At 46.3% G+C, this 25,416-nt stretch overlaps 1 protein-coding gene across 2 annotated transcripts in view; it reads right to left on the bottom strand.

Annotated features, from left to right (window-relative positions):
• Nucleotides 1-25,416, bottom strand: part of LOC138246151 (cytosolic phospholipase A2 gamma-like) — a 643,618-nt gene that overhangs the window by 522,099 nt on the left and 96,103 nt on the right. For both annotated transcript variants that reach the window (XM_069200429.1, XM_069200431.1), the window contains exon 6: nucleotides 12,126-12,243. In XM_069200429.1, the coding sequence (XP_069056530.1) occupies nucleotides 12,126-12,243 (118 nt within the window). The remainder of the gene's footprint in view (nucleotides 1-12,125; nucleotides 12,244-25,416) is intronic.

Raw genomic sequence — 25,416 nt, 5'->3', positions numbered from 1 at the left:
GCATCAACAGTGGATCTCTGGACCTGAGAACCTGTAAGACAATGGGACCAAGTCCAATAGTCGCGACAGTGTCGAGAGTGGGCAGGAGCCCAGGAAATGCCAGCTGAGGGTGCAAGGAAGCTGCCACCGGATGGAAGAAGCTTGGTGTTTTGCAAGAACGAAGAGGACTAGGAACTTCCCCTTTGGAGGATGGATGTCCCACGTCGAGAAGCAGCTTGCAGAGGTATTCCCTCGCAGAAAGACCGCAAACAAGCCTTGCTAGCTGCAAGGGTCGCGGTTAGGGTTTTTGGATGCTGTTGTGGCCCAGGAGGGACCGGGATGTTGCCACTTGGATGAGGAGACAGAGGGGGCACCCAGCAAGTTAGGGAGCCCACACAGAAGCAGGCAGCATCCACAGAAGTACCGGAACAGGCACTTAGAAGAGGAGTGAATTGGAGTCCACCCGAAGTCAGAAAAGGGAGTTCACGACGCCGGAGGACAACTCAGAAGGTTGTTCACTGCAAGTTAGAGTGTCGGGGACCCAGGCTTGGCTGTACACGAAGGAAATCCTGGAAGAGTGCACAGGAGCCGGAGCAGCTGCAAATCATGCTGTACCCAGCAATGCAGTCTAGCGTGGGGAGGCAAGGACTTACCTCCACCAAACTTGGACTGAAGAGTCACTGGACTGTGGGAGTCACTTGGACAGAGTTGCTGAGTTCCAGGGACCACGCTCGTCGTGCTGTGAGGGGACCCAGAGGACCAGTGATGCAGTCTTTTGGTGCCGGCAGTTGCAGGGGGAAGATTCCGTCGACCCACAGGAGATTTCTTCAGAGGTCCTGGTGCAGAGAGGAGGCAGGCTACCCCCAGAGCATGCACCACCTGGAAACAGTCGAGAAAGCCGGCAGGATGAGGCGATACAAGGTTGCTAGGAGTCCTCTTGCGACTTTGTTGCGTTTTTGCAGGCGTCCTGAGCAGTCAGCGGTCTATCCTTTGGCAGAAGGTGAAGAGGGAGATGCAGAGGAACTCTGGTGAGCTCTTGCATTCGTGATCTGAAGAATTCCCCAAAGCACCAAAGCAGAGACCCTACATAGCCAGAAAAGGAGGTTTGGATACCAAGGAAGGAAGATTGGCTACCAAGAGAGGTAAGAGCCTATTAGAAGGAACCTCTGACGTCACCTGCTGGTACTGGCCACTCAGAGCAGTCCAGTGTGCCACAAACATCTCTGTTTCCAAGATGGCAGAGGTCTGGGACACACTGGAGGAGCTCTGGGCACCTCCCCTGGGAGGTGCAGGTCAGGGGAGTGGTCACTCCCCTTTCCTTTGTCCAGTTTCACGCCAGAGCAGGGCTGGGGGATCCCTAAACCGGTGTAGACTGGCTTATGCAGAGATGGGCACCATCTGTGCCCATCAAAGCATTTCCAGAGGCTGGGGGAGACTACTCCTCCCCTGACACCTATTTTCTCAGAGGAAATCCTTTGTTCTGCCTTCCTGGGCCAGGGCTGCCTGGACCCCACGAGGGCAGAAACCTGTCTGAGGGGTTGGCAGCAGCAGCAGCTGCAGTGGAGACCCCAGAAAGGCAATTTGCCAGCATGCTAGAGACCCGGGGGGTCATGGAATTGTCCCCCCAATGCCAGAATGGCATTTGGGTGACAATTCCATGATCTTAGACATGTTACATGGCCATGTTCGGAGTTACCATTGTGACGCTATACATAGTTAGTGACCTATGTATAGTGCACACGTGAAATGGTGTCCCCGCACTCACAAAGTCCGGGGAATTTGCCCTGAATGATGTGGGGGCACCTTGGCTAGTGCCAGGGTGCCCACACACTAAGTAACTTTGCACCCAACCTTCACCAGGTGAAGGTTAGACATATAGGTGACTTATAAGTTACTTAAGTGCAGTGGTAAATGGCTGTGAAATAACGTGGACGTTACTTCACTGAGGCTGCACTGGCAGGCCTGTGTAAGAATTGTCAGAGCTCCCTATGGGTGGCAAAAGAAATGCTGCAGCCCATAGGGATCTCCTGGAACCCCAATACCCTGTGTACCTCAGTACCATATACTAGGGAATTATATGGGTGTACCAGTATGCCAATGTGAATTGGTAAATTTAGTCACTAGCCTGTTAGTGGCAAATTTGGAAAGCAGAGAGAGCATAACCACTGAGGTTCTGGTTAGCAGAGCCTCAGTGAGACAGTTAGGCATCACACAGGGAACACATACAGGGCGCATACTTATGAGCACTGGGGCCCTGCCTGGCAGGGTCCCAGTGACACATAGACTAAAACAACATATATACAGTGAAATATGGGGGTAACATGCCAGGCAGGTTTCGTTTCGTCCCCAAACGAAGGACAATAAGACTAGCCATGACCAGATGAGTCTTCATTGTCTAAGTGGAAATATCTGGAGAGTCCCTCTGCTTTGGAGTGGGTACTCCCAGGTCTATGTTCCACTGTATAGTCCATTCCCTGTAGAGATATGGACCACCTCAACAATTTAGGGTTTTCACCTTTCATTTGTTTTAGCCAAAGTAGAGGTTTGTGGTCTGTCTGAACAATAAAGTGAGTGTCAAACAGGTATGACCTCAACGTTTTCAGTGCCCAGACCACAGCAAAGGCCTCCCTCTCTATGGCAGACCAACGCTTTTCTCTAGGGGTCAATCTTCTGCTGATAAAAGCAATTGGTTGATCCTGGCCCTCAGAATTCAGTTGTGATAAGACTGCCCCTACCCCTAATTCAGATGCATCAGTTTGAACAATGAATTTCTTGGAGTATCATGGGATTTTTAGGACAGGTGCAGAGCACATGGCCTGTTTGAGCTCCTCAAAAGCTTTCTGACCTCTAGCTGTCCACAATACCTTTTTAGGCATCTTCTTATTAGTGAGATCATTAGGAGGGGCTGGTATGGAGCCATAGGTCTTAATGAATCTCCCGTAATACCCAGTGAGGCCTAGGAAGGCTCTGACCTGGGTCTGAGTTGTAGGGGGAACCCAATCCATGATTATCTGGATTTTCCCCTGAAGTGGTGCAATCTCTTCTCCACCTACCAGGTGTCCCAGATAAACCACCTTTCCCTGTCCTATCAGGCACTTTGAGGCCTTGATAGTGAGGCCTGCCTTTTGCAGGGCCTCCAAAACTTTCCAAAGGTGGACCAGGTGCTCCTCTCAGGTGGAGCTAAAGACAGTTATATCATCTAGATATGCTGCACTAAAAGCCTCCAACCCTTGCAGGACTGTGTTCACCAACCTCTGAAAAGTGGCAGGTGCATTCTTCAAACCAAAGGGCAAAACTGTAAATTGGTAGTGCCCTCCTATAGTTGAAAATGCAATTTTAGGTTTAGGATCCTCAGCCAATTTGGTTTGCCAATACCCTGCAGTCAAATCAAAGGTGCTTAGATACTTGGCAGATGCCAGTGTATCTATGAGCTCATCTGCCCTGGGTATAGGGTGAGCATCAGTTTTTGTTACCTGATTGAGACCTCTGTAGTCTACACAAAACCTCATCTCCCTTTTTCCATCTTCTGAGTGAGGATTTGGTACAAGCACCACAGGACTCGCCCATGGGCTTTCATAAGGTTCAACCACTCCTAGATCAAGCATTTTCTGAACCTCTTGTTTTATGCAGTCCCTGACATGGTCAGGCTGCCTATACATTTTACTTTAGACAGGCAAGCTGTCTCCAGTATCAATTGTGTGTTTACACCAAGATGTGATGACTGGCACAGTTGAAAAGAGTTCAGAAAATTGTCCAAGGAGATTTATGCAGTTGTCTTTCTGTTCTGCAGTAAGACAGTCTGCCAAAACTACTCCCTCCACTAAAGAATCATTTTCAGTGGTGGAAAAGAGATCAGGGAGAGGGTCGCTCTCTTCTTCCTGTCCCTCATCTGTTGCCATGAGCAGGGTGAGATCAGCCCTGTCATAGTCGGGTTTTAGGCGGTTGACATGAATCACCCGAAGGGGACTCCTGGCAGTGCCAAGGTCTACCAAATAGGTAACCTCACCTTTTTTTTCAACAATTAGATGGGGTCCACTCCATTTGTCCTGGAGTGCTCTTGGGGCCACAGACTGCAATACCCACACCTTCTGTCCTGGTTGGTATTGGATCAGAACAGCCTTCTGGTCATGCCATTGCTTCTGGAGCTCTTGGCTGGCCTCAAGGTTTTTACTGGCCTTTTTCATGTACTCAGCCATTCTGGATCTTAGGCCAAGTACACAGTCCACTATGTCCTGTTTGGGAGCTTTTACCAACCCTCCTTCGCAAGTGTTAGTGGACCTCTTACAGGGTGTCCAAAGAGGAGTTCATAGGGGCTGAAGCCCACTCCTTTCTGGGATACCTCCCTGTAAGCAAAAAGGAGGCAAGGTAACAGGACATCCCATCTCCATCTGAGTTTTTCAGGGAGTCCCATTATCATACCTTTGAGAGTTTTGTTAAACCTCTCTACCAGTCCATTAGTCTGTGGATGATAAGGAGTGGTGAATTTGTAGGTTACACCACCTTCCTTCCACATTGCTTTCAAGTGTGCAGACATAATGTTGCTACCCCTGTCTGATGCAACCTCTTTAGGGAAACCCACCCTGGAAAAGATTCCCAGGAGGGCCTTTGCCACTGCAGGAGCAGTAGTGATCCTTAGAGGAATTGCTTCAGTATAACCACCAAGATAAACCTATTGCCTGAAGCCGTAGGAGGGTCAAGGGGGCCAACTATGTCAACCCCTACCCTTTCAAAGGGGACCCCAACCACAGGTAGTGGAATAAGGGGAGCCTTTGGTGTGCCACCAGTCTTGCCACTGGTTTGGCAGGTCACACAAGACTTGCAGAAATCTTTATTGTCCTCTGACATCCTAGGCCAGTGACACAGTGGGACAAGCCATTCCCATGTTTTGATCTAGCCCAAATGCCGAGCCAAAGGAATGTCATGTGCAAGAGTTAGGAGGAACTCTCTGTACTGCAGGGGAATTACCAATCTCCTGGATACTCCAGGTTTTGGGTCCCTTGCCTCTGTGTATAAGAGGTTGTCCTCCCAGTAAACTCTATGTGAGTCACTGACATCCCCATTTTGCTGTTTGACAGCTTGCTGTCTGAGACCCTTTAATGTGGGACAGGATTGCTGTTCCACACTCAGCTCTTCCCTGGCAGGACCCCTCCACCCAAAAGCTCAGCAGTGTCTGCTGCCAGCTCATCTGGTGAAGGTTCTGCACAGGGAGGTAATTCTTCTTCCTCAGAAGGAGAATCATCTGTAGAGGGAGGGATAGTGGGTAGGGATTTACCCTTGCTACCCCTAGCTTTAGGGAGCACTTGGTCCATTGTTCCAGGATCCAAGTTACCCTGTCCTTTTTGCTTTATGGCCTGAGCCCTTGTCAAAGCAAAAGTATGCCCAGGAATGCCCAGCATTGCTGCATGAGCCTCCAACTCCACTTCTGCCCAAGCTAATGTCTCTAAATCGTTCCCTAGTAGACAGTCTGCAGGTAAATCTGAGGCAACCACAACTTCCTTTGGACCAGTAACCCCCCCACCCCCAGTTGAGATTCACAACATCCATGGGATGGCTAAGAGTGTTGTTATGAGTGTCTGTCACTTGGTACTGCTGACCAATTAGGTGTTGTTCAGGGTGCACCAGTTTCTCTATCACCATGGTAACACTGGCACCTGTGTCCCTGTAGGCCTGAACCTCAACACCATTTATTAGGGGAAGTTGCTTGTACTTATCCATATTAAGGGGACAAGCAACCATGGTGGCCAAATCAATGGCACCTTCCGAGACTAATACAGCCTCTCTGGTCTCCCTAACAACACCAACTTCAACTAAGTTACCAAAAGTGTGCCCAGCTACTCCCTTGGATTGGCTATTAGTAGGTTTGCTCCCACCACCACTGCTATTATTAGGGGCACTAGAATTTGCAGTAGGGTTTGTGGTAGTGGGAGGTTTGGTGTTTTTCTTTGGACAACTGTCATCAGTTGTCCAATGGCCTTTGACTTTACACAAATAACACCAAGCCTTTTTAGGTTGATTATTGGAAGAGGATTTGGACCCACCACCCCCCACCAGAGGATTTTTGTGGGCCTGATGAAGACTCAGTTTTACTTTTGTCCCCACCCTTGTCAGAAGACTTACCATCATTCTTCTTGCCATCCTTGTCACCCCCTGTATGAACTTTTCTGTTCACTCTTGTTCTGACCCATTTGTCTGCTTTCTTTCCAAATTCTTGGGGAGAGGTCAGATCTGAGTCCACTAGATATTGGTGTAACAAGTCAGACACACAGTTATTCAGAATATGCTCTCTCAGAATAAGATTATACAGGCTTTCATAGTCAGAACTCTACTGCCATGTAACCATCCCTCCAAGGCCTTCACTGAACAGTCTACAAAGTCTGTCCAGTCTTGTGAGGACTCTTTTCTGGTGTCTCTGAACGTAATCCTGTATTATTCAGTGGTTAAGCCAAATCCATCCAAGAGTGCATCCTTCAAAACTGAAAAATGGTTAGCATCACTTTCTCTAACAGTAAGGAGCCTATCCCTACCCTCTCCAGTGAAAGATCGCCACAATATAGCAGCCCACTGCCTTTGAGGGACCCCCTGTACCATACAGGCCCTCTCAAGTGCAGCAAACCACTTGTTGGTGTCATCCCCCTCCTTGTAAAGGGAGACTATCTTGTGAAGATTCCTAGAATCATGCTCTCTAACAGGATTACTATCAGGAATGCTGCTGCTGCCACCATGTGGTCCAAACCCCAATCTCTGTCTCTCTTTCTCCAGGTCTAGGGATTCCCTATCTAAGGCCAGCTGTTGCTGTTTAAGCTTCAGTCTGGTCTCTTCAACCCACAACTTTTTGAATTCCCTTTTCCAACAAGTTATCCTCAGGGTGGGTGGGTTCTGAATGCTTGGACACAGAAGAGTAATTGGAAACAACAGAGGGGGATCTGTCCCTAACTGACTGAACCCTGGCAACTTGGCCTCCAGGAATAGAGACTCCCCTACTGTGATGGGGACCTCCATTACTACCAACATTACTGGGTTTCCTGCTAAGGGGCAGATCTGGTTCAGAACCCTCCCCACCTCCCTCAAGGAGATCCCCTGATTCAGAATGGGAACCTTCTATTAACCTCTCATTTGATGTTCCTGCTTGGGACTCATCATTCACAATAAGCATGATATTTAGAAACGATTTTGTAGGGTTCTTTCCTATCACTAAACCTCTATCTAAGCAGAGACTCCTTAGGCTCTTATAATTCAAATTGTCATAAGTAGTATTGACCATTTTAAGAGTAGAATCTACCACAGACATGATAGCAAAAGGTTTAGAGATAGTGAGAAGGAATAAAAGATTTCAGAACTTTTTAAAGAACAGAGAAAAAACGTTTTCTAACTTTGAGAAACTTTTAGAAGTTTTAGTAAACTTTTCAGAACTTTGTAAACAGTTTAAGAGGAGAAAAGCAAAACTTTTTGGCTAGGTGTACATACACTGAACTGTTTTTTATATTATTCTCTTATGAAAAGTACACAATGACAAAGTGGTAAGTAGTTACAAGTACTTATCCCACCGCTGCACAACCAAAGTAGGAGGCTGGCCTGGCTTGTAGTGGGTACTTACACCTTGTGCCAGGTCCAGTTATCCCTTATTAGTGTAGAAGAGGTGTTTCTACCAGCTTAGGCTGATAGAAGGTAGCTATGGCAAAGCAGCTTAGGCTGAACTAGGAGACATGTAAAGTTCCTACTATACCACTGGTGTAATATGCACAATATCATAAGAAAACACAATACACAGAATTACTAAAAATAAAGGTACTGTATTTTTATGACAATATGCCAAAAGTATATCAGTGAGTACCCTGAGTATGAGGATAAGTTATATACACAAGATATATGTTCACAAACCAAAATTATGCAGGTAAAAGCAAGAAAAGTAATGCAAGCAGTGTAAAATTACAGTAGATTACAATAGGAGGACACAGGTACAGGGGCAACACAACCCATATACTCCAAAAGTGGAATGCGATCCACGAATGGACCCCAAACCTGTGTGAGCTTGTAGAGGGTCACTGGGACTGTAAGAAAACAGTGAGGGTTGGAAAAATAGCTTACCCCAAGACCCTGAAAAGTAGGTGTAAAGTGCACCTACTACCCCCAGAGAGCACAGAAGTCGTGATAGGGGGTTTCTGCAGAAAGAACAAACACCAGCAATACAACAACAGTGGATTTCCGGACCTGAGTACCTGTAAGACAAGGGGACCAAGTCCAATAGTCGCGACAGTGTCGAGAGTGGGCAGGAGCCCAGAAAATGCCAGCTGAGTGTGCAGGGAAGCTGCCACAGGATGGAAGAAGCTTGGAGTTCTGCAAGAAAGAAGAGAGCTAGGGACTTCTCCTATGGAAGACAGATGTCCCACATCGCGATGAAGCTTGCAGATGTATTCCCATGCAGAAAGACTGCAAACAAGCCTTGTTAGCTGCAAGGGTTGTGGTATAGGTTTTTGGAAACTGCTGTGGCCCAGGAGGGACCAGGATGTCGCCACTTGAAGGAGGAGACAGAGGGGGCGTCCAGCAACTTAGGGAGCCCTTACAGAAGCAGGCAGCACCCGCGGAAGTACTTGAACGGGCACTTGGAAGGAAAGTGAACCGGGGTCCACGCAAAGTCACAAAAGGGAGTCTTACAACGCCAGAGGACAACTCAGAAGGTTGTGCTCTGCAGGATAGAGTGTCGGGACCCAGGCTTGGCTGTGCACAAATGAAATCCTGGAAGAGTGCACAGGAGCTGGAGCAGCTGCAAATCACGCTGTGCCCAGCAATGCAGTCTAGCGTGGGGAGGCAAGGACTTACCTCCACCAAACTTGGACTGGTCAGTCACTGGGCTGTGGGAGTCACTAGGACAGAGTTGCTGAGTTCCAGGGACCACGCTCATTGTGCTGAGAGGGGACCCAGAGGACCAGTGATGCAGTCTTTTGGTGCCTGCGGTTGCAGGGGGAAGATTCCGTCGACCCACTGGAGATTTCTTCAGAGCTCCTGGTGCAGAGAGGAGGCAGGCTACCCCCAGAGCATGCACCACCTGGAAACAGTCAAGAAAGCAGGCAGGATGAGGCAATACAAGGTTGCTACTTTGTTGTGGTTTTGCAGGCGTCCTGAGCTGTCAGCGGTCGATCCTTTGGCAGAAGGGGAAGAGGGAGATGCAGAGGAACTCTGGTGAGCTCTTGCATTCGCTATCTGAAGAATTCCCCAAAGCAGAGACCCTAAATAGCCAGAAAAGGAGGTTTGGCTACCAAGGTAGGAGGATTGGCTACCAAGAGAGGTAAGAGTCAATCAGAATGAGCCTCTGACGTCACCTGCTGGCACTGGCCACTCAGAGCAGTCCAGTGTGCCTCAAACAACTCTTTTTCCAAGATGGCAGAGGTCTGGGACACACTAGAGGAGCTCTGGGCACCTCCCCTGGGAGGTGCAGGTCAGGGGAGTGGTCACTACCCTTTCCTTTGTCCAGTTTCACGCCAGAGCAGGGCTGGGGTATCCCTAAACCGGTGTAGACTGGCTTATGCAGAGATGGCCACCATCTGTGCCCATCAAAGCATTTCCAGAGGCTGGGGGAGGCTACTCCTCCCCATCCCTGACACCTATTTCCAAAGGGAGAGGCTGTTACACCCAATCTGAGAGGAAATCCTTTGTTCTGCCTTCCTGGGCCAGGGCTGCCTGGACCCCAGGAGGGCAGAAACCTGTCTGAGGGGTTGGCAGCAGCAGCAGCTGCAGTGGAGACCCCGAAAAGGCAGGTTGTCAGTACCTGGGTACTATGCTAGAGACCCGGGGGATCATGGAATTGTGACAATTCCATGATCTTAGACATGTTACATGGCCATGTTCGGAGTTACCATTGTGATGCTACATATAGGTAGTGACCTATGTATAGTGCACGCGTTAAATGGTGTCCCCGCACTCACAAAGTCCGGGGAATTTGCCCTGAACGATGTGGGGGCACCTTGGCTAGTGCCAGGGTGCCCACACCCTAAGTAACTTTGCACCCAACCTTCACCAGGTGAAGGTTAGACATATAGGTGACATATAAATTACTTAAGTGCAGTGGTAAATGGCTGTGAAATAACGTGGACGTTATTTCACTCAGGCTGCACTGGCAGGCCTGTGTAAGAATTGTCAGAGCTCCCTATGGGTGGCAAAAGAAATGCTGCAGCCCATAGGGATCTCCTGGAACCCCAATACCCTGGGTACCTCAGTACCATATAATAGGGAATTATATGGGTGTACCAGTATGCCAATGTGAATTGGTAAATTTAGTCACTAGCCTGTTAGTGACAAATTTGGAAAGCAGAGAGAGCATAACCACTGAGGTTCTGGTTAGCAGATCCTCAGTGAAACAGTTAGGCATCACACAGGGAACACATACAGGGCACATACGTATGAGCACTGGGGCCCTGCCTGGCAGGGTCCCAGTGACACATAGACTAAAACAACATATATACAGTGAAATATGGGGGTAACATGCCAGGCAAGATGGTACTTTCCTACACGTGTCTTGCCGATTCGGACGCCACCATGTGAATGCCATGAAATGGTAGCGTACAATGAATTCCATGAATTAAGCACAAGAAATGAATTGTGCGTCCTGCCGATTCGGATGCCACCATGTGAATGCCATGAAATGGTGGCGTACAATGAATAAGATGAATTAAGCACAAGAAATGAATCACACGTCTTGCTGATTCGGATGCCACCATGTGAATGCCATGAAATGGTAGCGTACAATGAATAACATGAATTAAGCACAAGTAATGAATTGCGCGTCTAGCCAATTCGAATGCTACCTTGTAAATGCCATAAAATGGTAGTGCACAATGAATATCAAGATTTGTACACAAGTAAAGAATCGCATGTCTTGACGATTTGAATTTCAGCATGAAAATGCCATAAAAACATCAACCGCACATTCACACTCACAAGAGCAAAATTTTCATGCAAATTAGGCGCAAGAACTAGAAAGCCTTCGAGAACAGGATCGGGGGCCCAGCCCGACCTCCGTCTTACCGCCCTGATCAAGAATCACCAACAAAGTGAAAGGGCAAGGCATCGAAGATCAAAGTAGGCCTCTGGAACAGGAGCTCAGGAAGTTGCTGCTGCCCTGCACCGGGACCTCTGAATAGTGGGCACGTGGAGTTGGGCTGGATCCCTTATATAGAGTCGTGGCCCAGCCCACAAACCACACCCAGGCATGCTGCAGGGAAAGCTTCTAGAAGGCCCTGGAAAGGGACCACACCCTGAAACACTCTGAAAGCCTGCAGCAGTATATTGCAATGAACAGTATTTATAAGCACCTTGAACATAAGTCTTCAGGATTAAACTCTGCAATGCAAAAGGTTAAACAACAGCATATCAGCACAATGCATAAATTACGTTATCTTGTAAGTGCTGGGTTTTTGTATTCCAGTCGCCCGTAGAGCGCGCACTGCCCTGATGTTGACACATGTCTATGATCGCTTTTTAATAAAGGAAACCTTTTTTTTAACTGCAGCCTGTTTTCCTCAAAAGGAAAATGGGATGTGTTTAAAAAGAAAAAAATTAAACTTTGAAGTTTCATTTTTTAGGAGTGGTCCAGGGGACCACTGCTTACTCTTAAAAATATTTATTTAATATTCTCGAAGGGGCCATAAGCAGACCCCTCCCCGTTTGCCAACGGGTTAACACCACTGTAAAATGCCCGTAAATTATTACCGTTTCGCAACTGGAAAACAGTAATACATACCATACCAATTCCGTATTTGGATAGAGCACCCACAACACGCCCCTTCCAAATACCGAATTGCGAATGCAAATTGCGATTCAGTAACAAGCTATTGAATCACATTTTTAAGTTTGCACATTTGCAAAAGCGAGTTTCAAGGCTGTTTGGGACTGGAAAAATTATTTGTACATCTGGCCCTTGGTTTCTATCATTCAGAAGATATGTTTTGTTCAATGTATGTGCACACACAGGTTCACCCATATGCCTTAGTTCAGATAACATTGGAAGACAAATGTGTTCCATTGATCTAGGAATATATTCCACAAACTATGAAGGAAGCGGGACAGGACAAAGCAATACCTGCTTTGTACACACTACTGCAATGTACACACATTCTTCACATATAGATAAATAACTTTTTGCAGTGCCTTGCCTGGGTCCGTAAATGTTGAATTTCTCAAGCGCATTATGTCCACTGCAGAAAAGCTAGGATATGGTACTGATCCATTTTCAACAATTGGTGACCAACTGGACATGGTGTGCTCATTATACTAAAAAGAAATTTAAAAAGGCTAGTATTAAGAACGTGAAATAAAGTATGCAATCAAAGTGTGGTGAGCAAAAGAGTCTCTACTGGAAAACACAGAATAATACATGCACACAATCCCACATGTATAGCCTGACAAATACCTAGTGCTAAATCTGCCTATTGCTCTTTCAGAGTACTTACATAATCACTCAGCTGCAGATAAACTTACAAAAGGAGAAGTGTACCAACAGATCCAGAATTAAGACAGTACAGTACAGTATTATATGTAAATTGAAGGCACTGGAAAGTTGCAATAAACCATATATCTGGAATAGAATTTCCAAAGGAATAAGTATATGTACTACAGGTCACAGCAGTAAAAAAATAAAATATTTACATTCGTACAAGAGAATTACTAAGTTGCTAAGAGCAAAGCAACATGTGTTTCCTCATGTTTTCTATTTTGGCACCAATGTGCTCCCTCCTTTAGAGCTATAAAATGTGCCTCACTTGTAGATCATTCTGTGGAAGAGAATAGCAATTATATGCAATGATGAGCCAGCTAAAACACACACACATGCATGACCGCTCCTGCAGTTTCCTTCACCCTTTTCACAAAGGCTGGTCTTAATATTTACTTCAACATTATCACCAAGGCTACCCTTCTTGCATGCTGGCTTGTTTGCCTCGCTCTAAGTGAATCTGTCATGGACAGGCATCTGAGGTTCCCTCTAACAAGTCTTTTTTTGACTCATTTCCATAGCCCTAGTCATCAGCAGTGCAATCCAAAATAACCAGGTAGTGTTTGGCAACACACACATACTGCATTCATTTTGGTTTGAAATAGACCTAGAGAAACACTGACTAAAGCATTCTGCCTAAAGATAGTGGTCGGTACACTGCTTGTGATTTTGGTAATATCCTTTACAACAATTGTAGTCAGAAGGGTACAATTACTAAAGCAGGGGACGCGCTAAAGCCAGGAGGAAGACTACATACCCCAGACTGCACTTTGGCCCCAGGAGGCAGCCATTTTCTGCCACAGCCGCTCCCACTTGCCACACCAACGAGCGCTTTAAAACACTAGGGAGGTTACCACAGCGTGGGACGCGCCCAGGCAAAGCCCGGGCCAAGAGCAGGCACGTCTCCACCTGTCCGTGGCCGGCCTATGCTGGCCACCCCCTTCAGTCTGGTTTTTGGGCCACTGTTGAATAGTTTTTCTCTTTTATTTTCTCTTTTTTGTTTTCTACCTTAGGCGCCTCTGAACCGATTAGCACCCTTCTATAGCGATGGGTAAGAGAAAAGCGACTGAAGGTGGCTTGGGAGTAGGGGGGAAAAAGCAAAAGTCAGGTGGTAATAATGTGCTTGTTCGCATTGATAACCTATTGGCGGATTGTGAAGAAATACTAATTCCAACATCTGTTACAGCCCAACCCAAGAGTCCCAAACAGTGCCTAGTACCCCATCCGCTGACCAATAAACAGGAAAGCATATCTAACATGTTTAGTAAAGCTATGGAATGGATGAGGAGCAAAATAATACAATATCCCAATCCCAACTCCATGCATGGCACTGCAACAGCGCTTCCTACCTCTCCTATCCCCTGTACTAATCACTTTTCACTTCTAACAAATCCTATAGATATATCCACAACTCAGTATTCTGCAGCTTTTTCCGTACAAGTTGGGGTAGGCTGCCCACCTAATAATCAGGCATGCCCTTCTTCCTTAAATGATGAATTGGTTGGCTGCATCCAAACGCTTATATCAGAAATAGCAGCCCTTAAGTGTATGGTTGGCGATCTTGTGGTCATTGTAGGGCACCTCATGGAAGAGAGGGGGAGAAAATTTAGGGAAGGCATTGCTATCCCAGTCCCGATCAATATTCCAGCTCTGGCACCCACTGTTCCTTCTGTGCCTCCCCCTGCAAAACACCTAGTGGGTCACCCAGGTTTGCCACATGAGGATATAATTCCCAGGACACCTGTCGGAGCTTGTACTATGGGTTGCCGAGTACCCGCTGGTGTGTTAAGTGAACCTGTCCCTAACCATTCGTGGAATAAAGGTCACAGTTTTTCACATCCCACACCAGGAGATGGCAGACACCCCTGTAGAACACAAGTTGCCAGAACCACCACCTTTTCTCCTCATAAAATATTTATGGTTAATGTACCCAAACTCAATTCCCGGTGGGGGTGGAACGGGAAGACTCCTTGATAAACAAGGTCACCCACTGGATTTGTCACCGTAGAGGATGTCTTTCAGTAATCAGAAAGGACATTCTCAGGGCCAGACGGCATAGGTTCCCGAGCTCCCTGTTCAATTGTATCAAGCTTCTTCTAGAGAACGGGCAGAGAGCCGACAATCTAGTGGCCCATGACCAGAGAACCAATCCTCCGGATGGGTCTACTATCCAGTTCAAATTTGATTTACCCCTTGCTTCGTGTGTGCCACCCCCTTGTGATGTTCTCAAAGATGGTTCTGTCTGTTCCTAGCTAAATTGACCCTTAGAGGCTGAGGTACAGGCTCTTTATGATAGCTCGAATAGCTGTGCATGTCCTGACAGCTGTTGCCACATTACTAGCCATCCAGTGGGTCTGGGCTACCCGAGAGGCAAGAAGGTCTCTATTGCACCACACAAGGTAGATGCACTAGCTGCCAAGGATGCTTGTAGACTATCAGCGGGCTCCTTAGATTCCTTGGCTAATTATTCTTCTCCACTCAATAACATGACCACTAGTTGGAAATTAAACATCATTTCCTGGAACATGGCTGGTCTTAATTGCCCCATTGGAATACTATTATGGACTCTAATGACATATGCCTCCTCAAGGAACCTACCATCTTCCCACTATCCCTAGTAAGGCTGGCCGCCCATCGGGGGCCTCTTAATATGGGTAAAAACTGCACTACAGTGCGTAGTGAAGTGGCTGTCTATGGACAGCCCTAATATTCTAGGCACCAGCCTAAAGGGACCCGGGACCACTGGCATCCACCTATTTTATATATACTCCAGGGGGACAAGGGAGCCCAATTTTTCTGCCACTTTGCAGTCTCTTGATAGCTTGTTTGGCAAGAGATCTTCCAACTATGTCCTTTTTGTAGCGGGGTACTTTAACGCCACGTTCGAACCTCTGGTTTTGGACAATATGGGTGATTCCAGGAAGAAGATAATCTATGGCATATAACCAGGCTCGAGCTCCCCCCCATTAAGAAGTGGCACCAGGCCTCTTTGCAGCTAAAGGCCTTGACTCTCGGCCTAGGTCTGAGGGCAGTTAATGGGAGAACTAAATCTGATAGGCATGCTGCCTATACGTTTATTGGTCCACAGGGGTCACATCGATTATATCTTGATGGACCTTAGACATTGGCACTTAGTAGACGATATGGCAGTACGGAACCAAATAGACAGCGACCACAACCCACTCTGCCTCAGTTTAGAGCCCCCATGAGAACGGGCGCATACCGTGTACACCCCCACTCAAGTAACTAGGGAGGTACAGCCCACGAAGAACAGACACCACTTAAGATGGATATAAGAAAAAAGGTGGCTGTGTAAAGGAGAGAGCGCACTTTCCAAATATAAGCTATTGTTTGTTTACAAAGTCCATGATGACGTAGAACGATGGGGGGAGTGCTCGAAGTGGTATGCACCCAGCCACAGAGTGCGGAAACTGTTGCCCCAAAAGAGGGTTGCAGTTATGATATGCAAAGAAGAAAAACCACGGCACATCCCAAGCGGTTATAATGTTCCAGTTTATTCCTCGTGATGTCTTTAGATGAAACAATAATCTGTGGCCCAAGGTAACATCTTGGAGCCAGAGTCAAGAGATGACAACAGAAATCCTTTTCAAATGAACATCAGCCCAAATAGACAACAGCCGACACGTGTTTCGTCTGGGTAGACTTTATCAAGGCTATGATGCAGATAAATAGCTCAATGTTCCAAAGTACCAGAGACAAATTGATGTCTTATGTTTTGAGAAGGAGGTCGAGTAAGAAGAGGCTAGAGGACCATGGTAAGCCTCAGATGTCTCCAAGCGTTTCTTTCGGCGTGGTATGGACGGCGCTGCAAATAGTAATGCTATACTATTTGCAGCGCCGTCCATACCACGCCGAAAGAAACTTTGGAACATTGAGCTATTTATCTGCATCATAGCCTTGATAAAGTCTACCCAGACGAAACACGTGTCGGCTGTTGTCTATTTGGGCTGATGTTCATTTGAAAAGGATTTCTGTTGCCATCTCTTGACTCTGGCTCCAAGATGTTACCTTGGGCCACAGATTATTGTTTCATCTAAAGACATCACGAGGAATAAACTGGAACATTATAACCGCTTGGGATGTGCCGTGGTTTTTCTTCTTTGCATACCACTTAAGATGGAGCAAGTTCATCCTCAAAAACGACATCCGTAGTGCCATTAGCCAAGATCTGACACATTGTGTAGCATTGATGTCTATGATGGATGCGGAAGTGGGAAATTCCTCCTCCCCCCCCCTAGACATTCACACTGGGTTTTTCAAAAGATTGGAACAGCTATTTACTACGCCAGCTCCCCATGCCACTTGTAGTTCATTACCTTGTGATGGCGACCAATGGTTCAATTTCAACTGTTGGTTGGCTCGGGCAAACCTAATCAGTGCAATCAAGAAAAAAGATGTTGCCCGCGTTAGGATTCTGCGGAAATGATACAAGCAGATGCAGAGTGAGGCCAGAAAGGATTGGGATGAGGAGAGATGGAGGTGTATAACGGATGCTTGTGAACGCAAGAACTCCAAATCCTTCTGGGTCATGGTAAGAAAAGCAACCGTAGGGGAGTTTCTGCATCTGATAATAACATCCAGCCCTTGGACTGGTTTAAAATGTTTAATTCCCTATATAATGCTGAAAGCCAATTTCTGATCACCCCCACCCCCTCATTCCCTTAACAGCTGAGTGTTAGTCACTGTGTTGGTTTGTTTAATCTGGGAGACATACGGTATACAATTAACGACATAGTACATTTTAAAGTTGCTGGTCCACTGGTACTCCTAGTGATCTTTTTCTACACAACATAGACAAGTGGGATGAGTATATTCTCATTCTAGCTAATGCAATTTCTAGGGGAGCTTTGGTTCCTGAGTCATGGAGGGGTGCCGAGGTAATACCCATTTACAAGAAAGGTGACAGGTCTCTACCCGGTAGTTATAGGACAATAAGACTTATGGATACAATCCAAAAGGTATTTTGTTGTGTTCTGTTATCTAAAATTCATGACTGGATTACCAACAACAACATCCTGTCACCATTACAGGCTGGCTCCAGGTCCAAAACGAGCACCATAGACCAAGTGTTTCACTTTTTGCTTTTGTATTGGAAGGTTGAAGCGATAGGGAGAGGGAGTCTTTATGTAGCCTATATAGACCTTAAATGTGCTTTTCACCTGGTCCCCAGAGGTAAACTCTAGGAGGTCCTTAGTGAGATGGGAATGGCTCCAGAGAACCTGGCCATGATCGTTCAACTCCAGGAAACCAATTTTGCAAGAGTACGTTGCGGGAAGCAAGGTGAGCTTACCAATCCAATTAGGGTGGCCAGGGGCATCTGTCAGGGTTGCATACTAGCTCCAACCCTTTTTTCTTTATATCTGAACCAGGTCATCCAGCACCTTACCTCCCAGCCCTCTGACGTACCAGCCCTAGGCAGAGATAAAATCGCAACACTCCTGTTCGCTGATGACACCCTGATAGTGTCCAAAACTTTGATGGATCTTCACCTTCTGCTGAATTGACTTGATGGCTGTTGTTCTCAGAGAGGCTTACAAATAAATACTTCTAAAAACAAGTTTATTGTTATCAACCCGCATAGATCCAACAAGGGGACCTTTCCCTAGGTGGGTCGAACTAGAATGAGTTAATACCTTTCAATATCTTGGGATTAACCTATCAGACTCAATGCCCTGGAAAACCCTTGTTAATTCCACATCCCTAAAATTCAGCCAGTTGGTGGGAGAACTTGTAAGGGAGCACCATACATCTAGTACTCGACCAATACTGTAGATTTGTTGAGTACTCCAGATTTACAATATGAAGCCGGTTAGCGCAGCACTTTATGGGGCGGAACTCTGAGGATTTGAGGACGTAAAGGAGCTTACCCGTATAGAACACATGTTTCTAAGAAAGCTTACTTCCCTGCCCCCAAGTACCCCGCTCCTTCCCCTGCATTTAGACATGGCTCCCAAACCACTAGTTGCTATAGCTAGACTTAGACTGCCTGCTGTTCTAGGGGAGAATCATGGCTACTCCTGAATTGTTCTCCTATGCCACTGCTTTTAGGGAAGTCTGTTTGCTGGACACCTATAAAAAGATCAAGTGGATCAATTCAGTTAAATCATCTTTGATTGCCATGGGATGGGAGAATCATGGAACTGCCCGTCCGCATGGCCCCTACCCACCAAAGAAAGAGTGAAGTCCTGTTATTGGGAGTGGGTAGCCCAGTCCATGTCTCCCTCACTTTTTAGATTTAGCTGCCTTCTCCTCAAAACTTTTACTAACAGATGGCTGAATAGGGCCTCCGTTAACTTGCTTTGTCCCAGCTGTAATTTGTTTCAGGAGTCTATTGCCCATGTTTTCTTTGTATGTCCAATCTACATCTCCCCACATAGGAATTGGCTTGTTCGAACCTGCAAATGGTTGGGGACTCAAGATCACGCTGTAGCTATGAGGATTCTAAAATCAGATCCTAGCCTTCCTATTGACATTGCAGTTGCCAAATTCCTAGGAGGCATGTGGCGCATTAGAAGGAAGCTGGCTAAGACTTCTTAGTTCTCTAAATTTTCTATGTAGTTGCACTTGCACTTTCCATTTTTTATACTGTAATTTGGAACTGTACTTTGCACTGCAATGATTTCTGTGATGCGTTTGTATTTATTTTAATGCAATATTTTATGGAATTAATATTTATTGTGGTGTTACATGACTTTTATGGCACTGGATGCCAAAATAAAGTATTATTGGAATACTGAAGCATGATAAAATATACCTCTGTGTCATTTTAATTTATTGCAACTAGATTTATCAAACATATATTTGTCAAAAGCATTCAGTATTAGATGTAAAGTATATACGTATAATGGGTTTGGCAATCTCTGCATAAAAGCCCATCCCTAAATAGTGCACCAAGTAGCCAATAACATCCGAAAATGACGGTAATAACTTACTACAATTGAGTTGGGGGTAACAATCCTTGCTGCCTAAGCCAGCAGCAACGGGGGACCGCAGGTCAGGGAGCATATTTAAATCAGATGTTGATACAACAAAAACATATTTTTTTTGCTCTGCTTTTCTAGCTGTAAAATGACACCCAGAAAGGAGATATTTAAGGTCTCATGTTAATTTGTGTGCTCCTTATATAATTATAGAAAAGTTAAAGCTACTGCACCTTCTTTTTTTGTTATCTAAACACAGAGTTTGTTGGACAGTTTACTGGAAAGAAGTCCATGCAGTGCTTTTACTGTAGGAACATTTCTGTGGTGAAATAATTGCAGAAGCCTGAGATGCCAAACATTGCATATATGTCCGTGAATTCATTAAGTCAACGAAACAAAACTAAAGATTAAACATTCTTTAATTAATCTAAGCTACTGGTAATTATTCAGAGAAGCATCCCAGTCTAAAATGTGTTTGTTTTGTAGCCCACCATGCCACCTCAGATAAGACCCACCATATGCAAACCAGCCTGAGTCTCACTCCAGTCCAACCCTAGCTGCCAAGCCAGGTCATCTCAGAGCCAGAACACAAACAACCCAATACAGGTTCCTTTCTAATTGGGGTTCTTTAGTGAGATGCAGCTTCGTTCCAGTGGCATAGTGAGCACGGGATCCACATCTGGGCATACTGATGTAAACAAAAATAAAGTGACGGGTGGAATGCCTGAATTATACAATATGCAAATCAGTCTTGATTCTTCTCCAGTATAAGCTGTGCAGATCAAACAGCCGAGCTATGTCCTCTCTGAACTGGAACATAAGCAAGCCAAGAATAGTTTCACCCTAAATGGGGAATTTCAGACAAGTGCAGCTTCGTTCAAGTAGCACAGTGAGCTCCAGAACCACTTCTGGGCAAACAATGATGAACTGTGAGACTCACCTGAGTAATAGAGAAGATGGATAGCTACTAAATTTATGGAACTGCATATGACTATTGTAATACTCAGATTCTGTATGTAAGAGCAGTTTTAGGGATAGCAGTGTACTCTTGTAAAATCCTTACTTGAAGAAATTGGGATATTAATTGAGGTGGGTAAGTAACCACCTCAAGTAATAACCACAACCCTTGTCAGGGTGAATCCCAAAAGTCTGTAAAATAACCTGAGCTCAAGCCACTGATAGGTTTGGCACAAAGCAGACAGGCTTAATTTGGAGGCAGCATGTAAAATATTTATGCATTACCAAAACAGTAATAAAGTCAAAACACACAAAAAATCCCAAACCAATTGAGAAAAATTGAGTACATTTTAATGAATGAAATGACAACAAAAATTAGATAAGGGAAACTGGACCTATATATTTTTAGGTTTATTTGTGATGTAAAAATAGCACCAAAAAAGCATTAAGCACCCACTGCGATCATCTGGTTGAACTTGACTGGTAACGAGGCATAGGTTAAAGTTGACTGTGATGGAGTGTGATGGGATACAGAAACCACTCTCGACCTAGTTGGAAGTTTTGCTTTCTAACTTAGGGCCTTATTGAGATTTGAACGGAAGGGTTCCTCCATCACAGCGGTGACAGATATACCATATGCCAAAATATAAATCCGATTGAAAAAAATGGGAGTTTTATTTCAGCTGACGGGATATCAGAAGTGGTTCTGGAGCTCACTATGCTAATTGGTGATGAGGTTTAAGGTCAAGAAAAGTTTGGAAGGTTTGTGAGTCCAGGAGAGGTGATGCATAAGTGGTCTGATGCTGGATAGATGTTCTCTTATGGCCAGTAGAGAAAAACAAGGGCCAAACAAGGTATTCTGAAAATAATATTGAGGTTGGAAGAGCCATAATAGGCTTTCTGTTGTCATTGATGGGCAACAGATGGGTTCAATAGACTGCAAGGAACAGCAAAGTGGTGAACCGGCTCTTCATGGGTTGCAAGGCGGGAATAAAGGGGGACAGTGGAAGTAAAAGCTAGCAAACCTGTAAAATCTAGTGGTTAGAGCTGTATGGGTCAGATAAGCATTTATAATTGGCATAGTGTAGGGTCTGAATGCTTCTGAGTGCCAGTAATGATCTGCAAGGGGATTTTGAGAGCCAATGTCACTAATGTAAGTGCTTTGGAATAGCAATAATATTGCAAGGGCCAGTGGCATTGCCTACTGAGTCAGTTGTAGCAGTTCAAGAGATGTTGGGGTCACTGAGAGCCAGTAGTGAGACTGTGAGATCTAGAAGAGAGAGATGTTCTGTCCACTGAGGGTCGAGATAGGAGGTCAAACTCTCTTAGTGGTAATGGGAGGAGGTGAAAGACAGACAGGGTAAAGGTTGAAGGGCCAGTGGTAGGGGTCCTGGAAGATGACATTATGACTGAGTCTTAAATGTTTCCGTAATACATCCATTGTTAATACTTCAAGCCCAACAGCATCTGTTAGAGTTGGAAGAATCATTTCATTGATGCTCTGTGGCACACAGTTAGTGGCCTGTTGAAAAACAGCATGCATTTTATTTACATGCAGAAAATATAAGAGGTACTGAGACTCAACCACAGTGCATCTATTTGCCTCCACTTATTGACACTCAAGCCTAAGTACTTGCTGTATGAAACCATTGCTACACTGCTTGTTAAAAAGTATTTAACAAGAAGAGAATGAATACACAGGTGTTTGGAACATCAACTGCATCAACACGTGTAGAAAGGCTATGCATAGAGCTTGCCTATAAGTAACAGAGGCTGCCTTTAAAGAATTTTGAAATAAGTTAATTATGCAGGCTATATCTTGATCCACTGTTTCTGGCACTTCTTTTTAAAGGAATTAGCCTCAAATGGCCATATGATTACCAACTCGTCAGTCATTTAGTAACATTTAATATTTACTTACATATTTAGGTACAGAAATACAAGACACCCGACATTGAAATTTGGTTAAGCACATAGATTCTATTTTGCTTTTTTACAATATATTTACAAGTTTTCTTCCTTCTGTCGTGAAATTGGAATGACGCCTCTTAATTACACCGTGTTGCTGATTTGCATAAGGAGACCTATGAATATTTTCATTTTGAAAACACCATGTTACCGGCATACAACTTTAACAGTTCTGGCCTTCGCTTTTACAAACCATTGTTTTCACGTTACTTAGTCCCATTTGTTAAATTGAACGGAACCAAAATGAATAATTCATTACATTAAACCAAGGGCAGGCCTGACTTGCGGAATTTGACTCTGCGGCATTTGATGGAGTTACATAAAAACTCTGCGAGATTCAGTGGAAATATGCCAATGGGCGCAAATAGGCATGCAGCGCTGTGGTTTAGCGCCGGTAGTGCATTTCACTGTAAAAGAACAATGCGAAAGGCACAATGCAGTGTGCCAGAGGGTGCAGCTATTTAAGTTTATTTTTCTGTCAATCGAGTACATTTTCTTCTCAAGCAGCAGCCTTGTGACCACAAACTCTCACGGCCGCAGCAACTGCCCGCATTAGAAAAATCTTGCCGGATGCCTTCCTAGAGAGCAGAAACTAGTTGACGCCAAATGTCTCTCACGTTCACCACCCTACTGTTCTGGAGCCTTATGCTTTAAGCCTGACATGTATCTCAAGTCGGAGATAATGTAACTTTTTAGCAAAGTTGCTACATTGTTACTTTTAAAACTCCGGTTCTTTACTGGGCACACAAGGAGCATGTTCCACAAGACAGCTTGCTGCCCTACTGGAGAGACTCTCAGGAAGGAGAACAAGAAGAGATTGCAGACCAGGGAAATGGCATCTCCCTCCTGCAGGAAGCTACGTGGGTGTTAGCACCAAACGGCAGGCTTCAAATGTAAAGACACATTTAAAGGGCAGATGTGTAGCACCAAAGGGGGGGGGGGGAGCAGCTGCCCCATTGTTGAAGTAGACAGGCTAGCACGTGGAGTGGAGAGGGTAGACCAGCCGCCAATCTGGTTTATCCAGGGGCATGTAGCTCTGAGGTAGACACACCCTGGGAGTGGGCTAGTGAAGTCTAAACATTGTGAGAGGACACTCACCCCCTTGGAACTGAGCAGAATCATGCATCTTGGAATGGCCATATGCAACACAGGGCCACAATGGCTGAAGAAGTTGGTAACACAAAGGGGGTCATTACAACATTGGCGGTATAAGGTGCTTACCGCCGTGCAGAAGACCGCCAACACACCGCCGCGGCCGCGGAATTCCGCCACAGCTATTATGACACACATCACGGAATCTGCCGAAATTCAGACACCCACACAATACCGCCACACCAAAGGTCAGCGATAAACATGCGGAAACAAATCCTCCACCAACACGCCAACAGAAACAGGCCCATACCATTACGACCCACGAATCTACGCGGCGGTCTTTCAACCGTGGTATTCCATTGGCGGTACACACTGCCGCGCTCAAAATACACACACTTCCACAAAACACCGCCACATTGGACAATTCAAAATACACACACCTGATACACATACAAACACCACTCCCACACACCCAACACAATATAAAACACACACCCACATCACACACAAACCCCTACGACCAGAATTTCTGAGAGAAGGCCAGAGAGAGACAGCACAGAATAGATAACCCCATCACACAGAGGCACATTACACCATCACCCACACAACACCCACGCACAAAACACCACATACAACTACACTGACCACACTCATCAACACATACACCACCCAACACCTCACACACACCACCCCATGTCACGCCAAAGACACCCCCGCTTCTCCGAGGAGGAGCTCAGGGTCATGGTGGAGGAAATCATCCGGGTAGAGCCACAGCTATCTGGCTCACAGGTACAGCACACATCCATAGCCAGGAAGATGGAGCTATGGCAAAGAATAGTCGACAGTGTCAACGCTGTGGGACAGCACCCAAGAAATAGGGAGGACATCAGGAAGAGGTGGAACGACCTACGGGGGAAGGTGCGTTCCACGGTATCCAGGCACCACATCGCGGTACAGCGGACTGGCAGCGGACCCCCACCTTCTCCCCCACAACTAACAACATGGGAGGAGCAAGTCTTGTCCATCTTGCATCCTGAGGGCCTCGCAGGAGTCGTTGGAGGAACGGACACTGGTAAGTCAAATCTTAACTATCATATCCCCCACCCTACCTGATTGCTATCACACACCCCCACCCTCACACCCTCCCCTATCACCCCAAATCCTCACTAATCTACCCATGACACCAACCACCCATCCCAACCCCAAGACCTGCATGACATAACTAAGCATGGATACCCATCACTAAAGCATGCCCACTGCACAGACCCACAACACCCCCCAACCATCAGCACACAAGCCCCCCCACAGGAATGCTTGCACTGGTGTACACGCACACCCAACCATTGCACACCATGAAACACACACATGCAATAATCATGTACTCATACCCCCGCAGGAACCCGAATGAACGTCACCACACCAGAGGGTCCAGACAACACCACTCCACCCCCAGAAGAGGCCCACAGTGACGACAGCAGGCTTACCCCACTGGATCCTTATGACCAGCCTGGACCATCGTGGGCCTCAGGACAGTCGGTTCCCCTTGCCCAGCCACAGCCCAACACCGACTTTCCACCCTCTGGGAACACCAGCACAGCACCCACCCAGCGGGCCCAAACCTCCCTACCCAGGACAGGTTAATCAGCGGTGTGTCCACCACTACAGGGCACCCAGGCTAACCCAACACCCCAACAACAACAGGGACCTGGGGGCAGTGGTAGTGGGCACACGGTCCAGGGCATGGAGGCACAGGAACACAGGGGACCTGGGAGGGCTGCTGTGTGACAGAGGGAGGACAGGGCAAGGGAACCTACTCTCCACGAGGCCCTCTCCTCCATCATGGGAGCATACCACCACTCCCAGGAGACAATGGCAACGGTACTGGGAAAGTTGCAGTAGACCCTGCGTCTCCAGGAGGAGCAGTATTTGGGGTTCAGGGAGGAGCTCAGGACCATCGGCTCCGCCCTGGGCACCATTGTAGGGGTGCTGACGGAC

The sequence above is a fragment of the Pleurodeles waltl genome, chromosome 7, assembly GCF_031143425.1.
Source record: "Pleurodeles waltl isolate 20211129_DDA chromosome 7, aPleWal1.hap1.20221129, whole genome shotgun sequence".
Lineage (NCBI taxonomy): Eukaryota > Metazoa > Chordata > Amphibia > Caudata > Salamandridae > Pleurodeles > Pleurodeles waltl.
The sequence above is the reverse complement of the archived record's forward strand: the minus strand, read 5'-3'. Positions and strand labels throughout refer to the sequence as shown.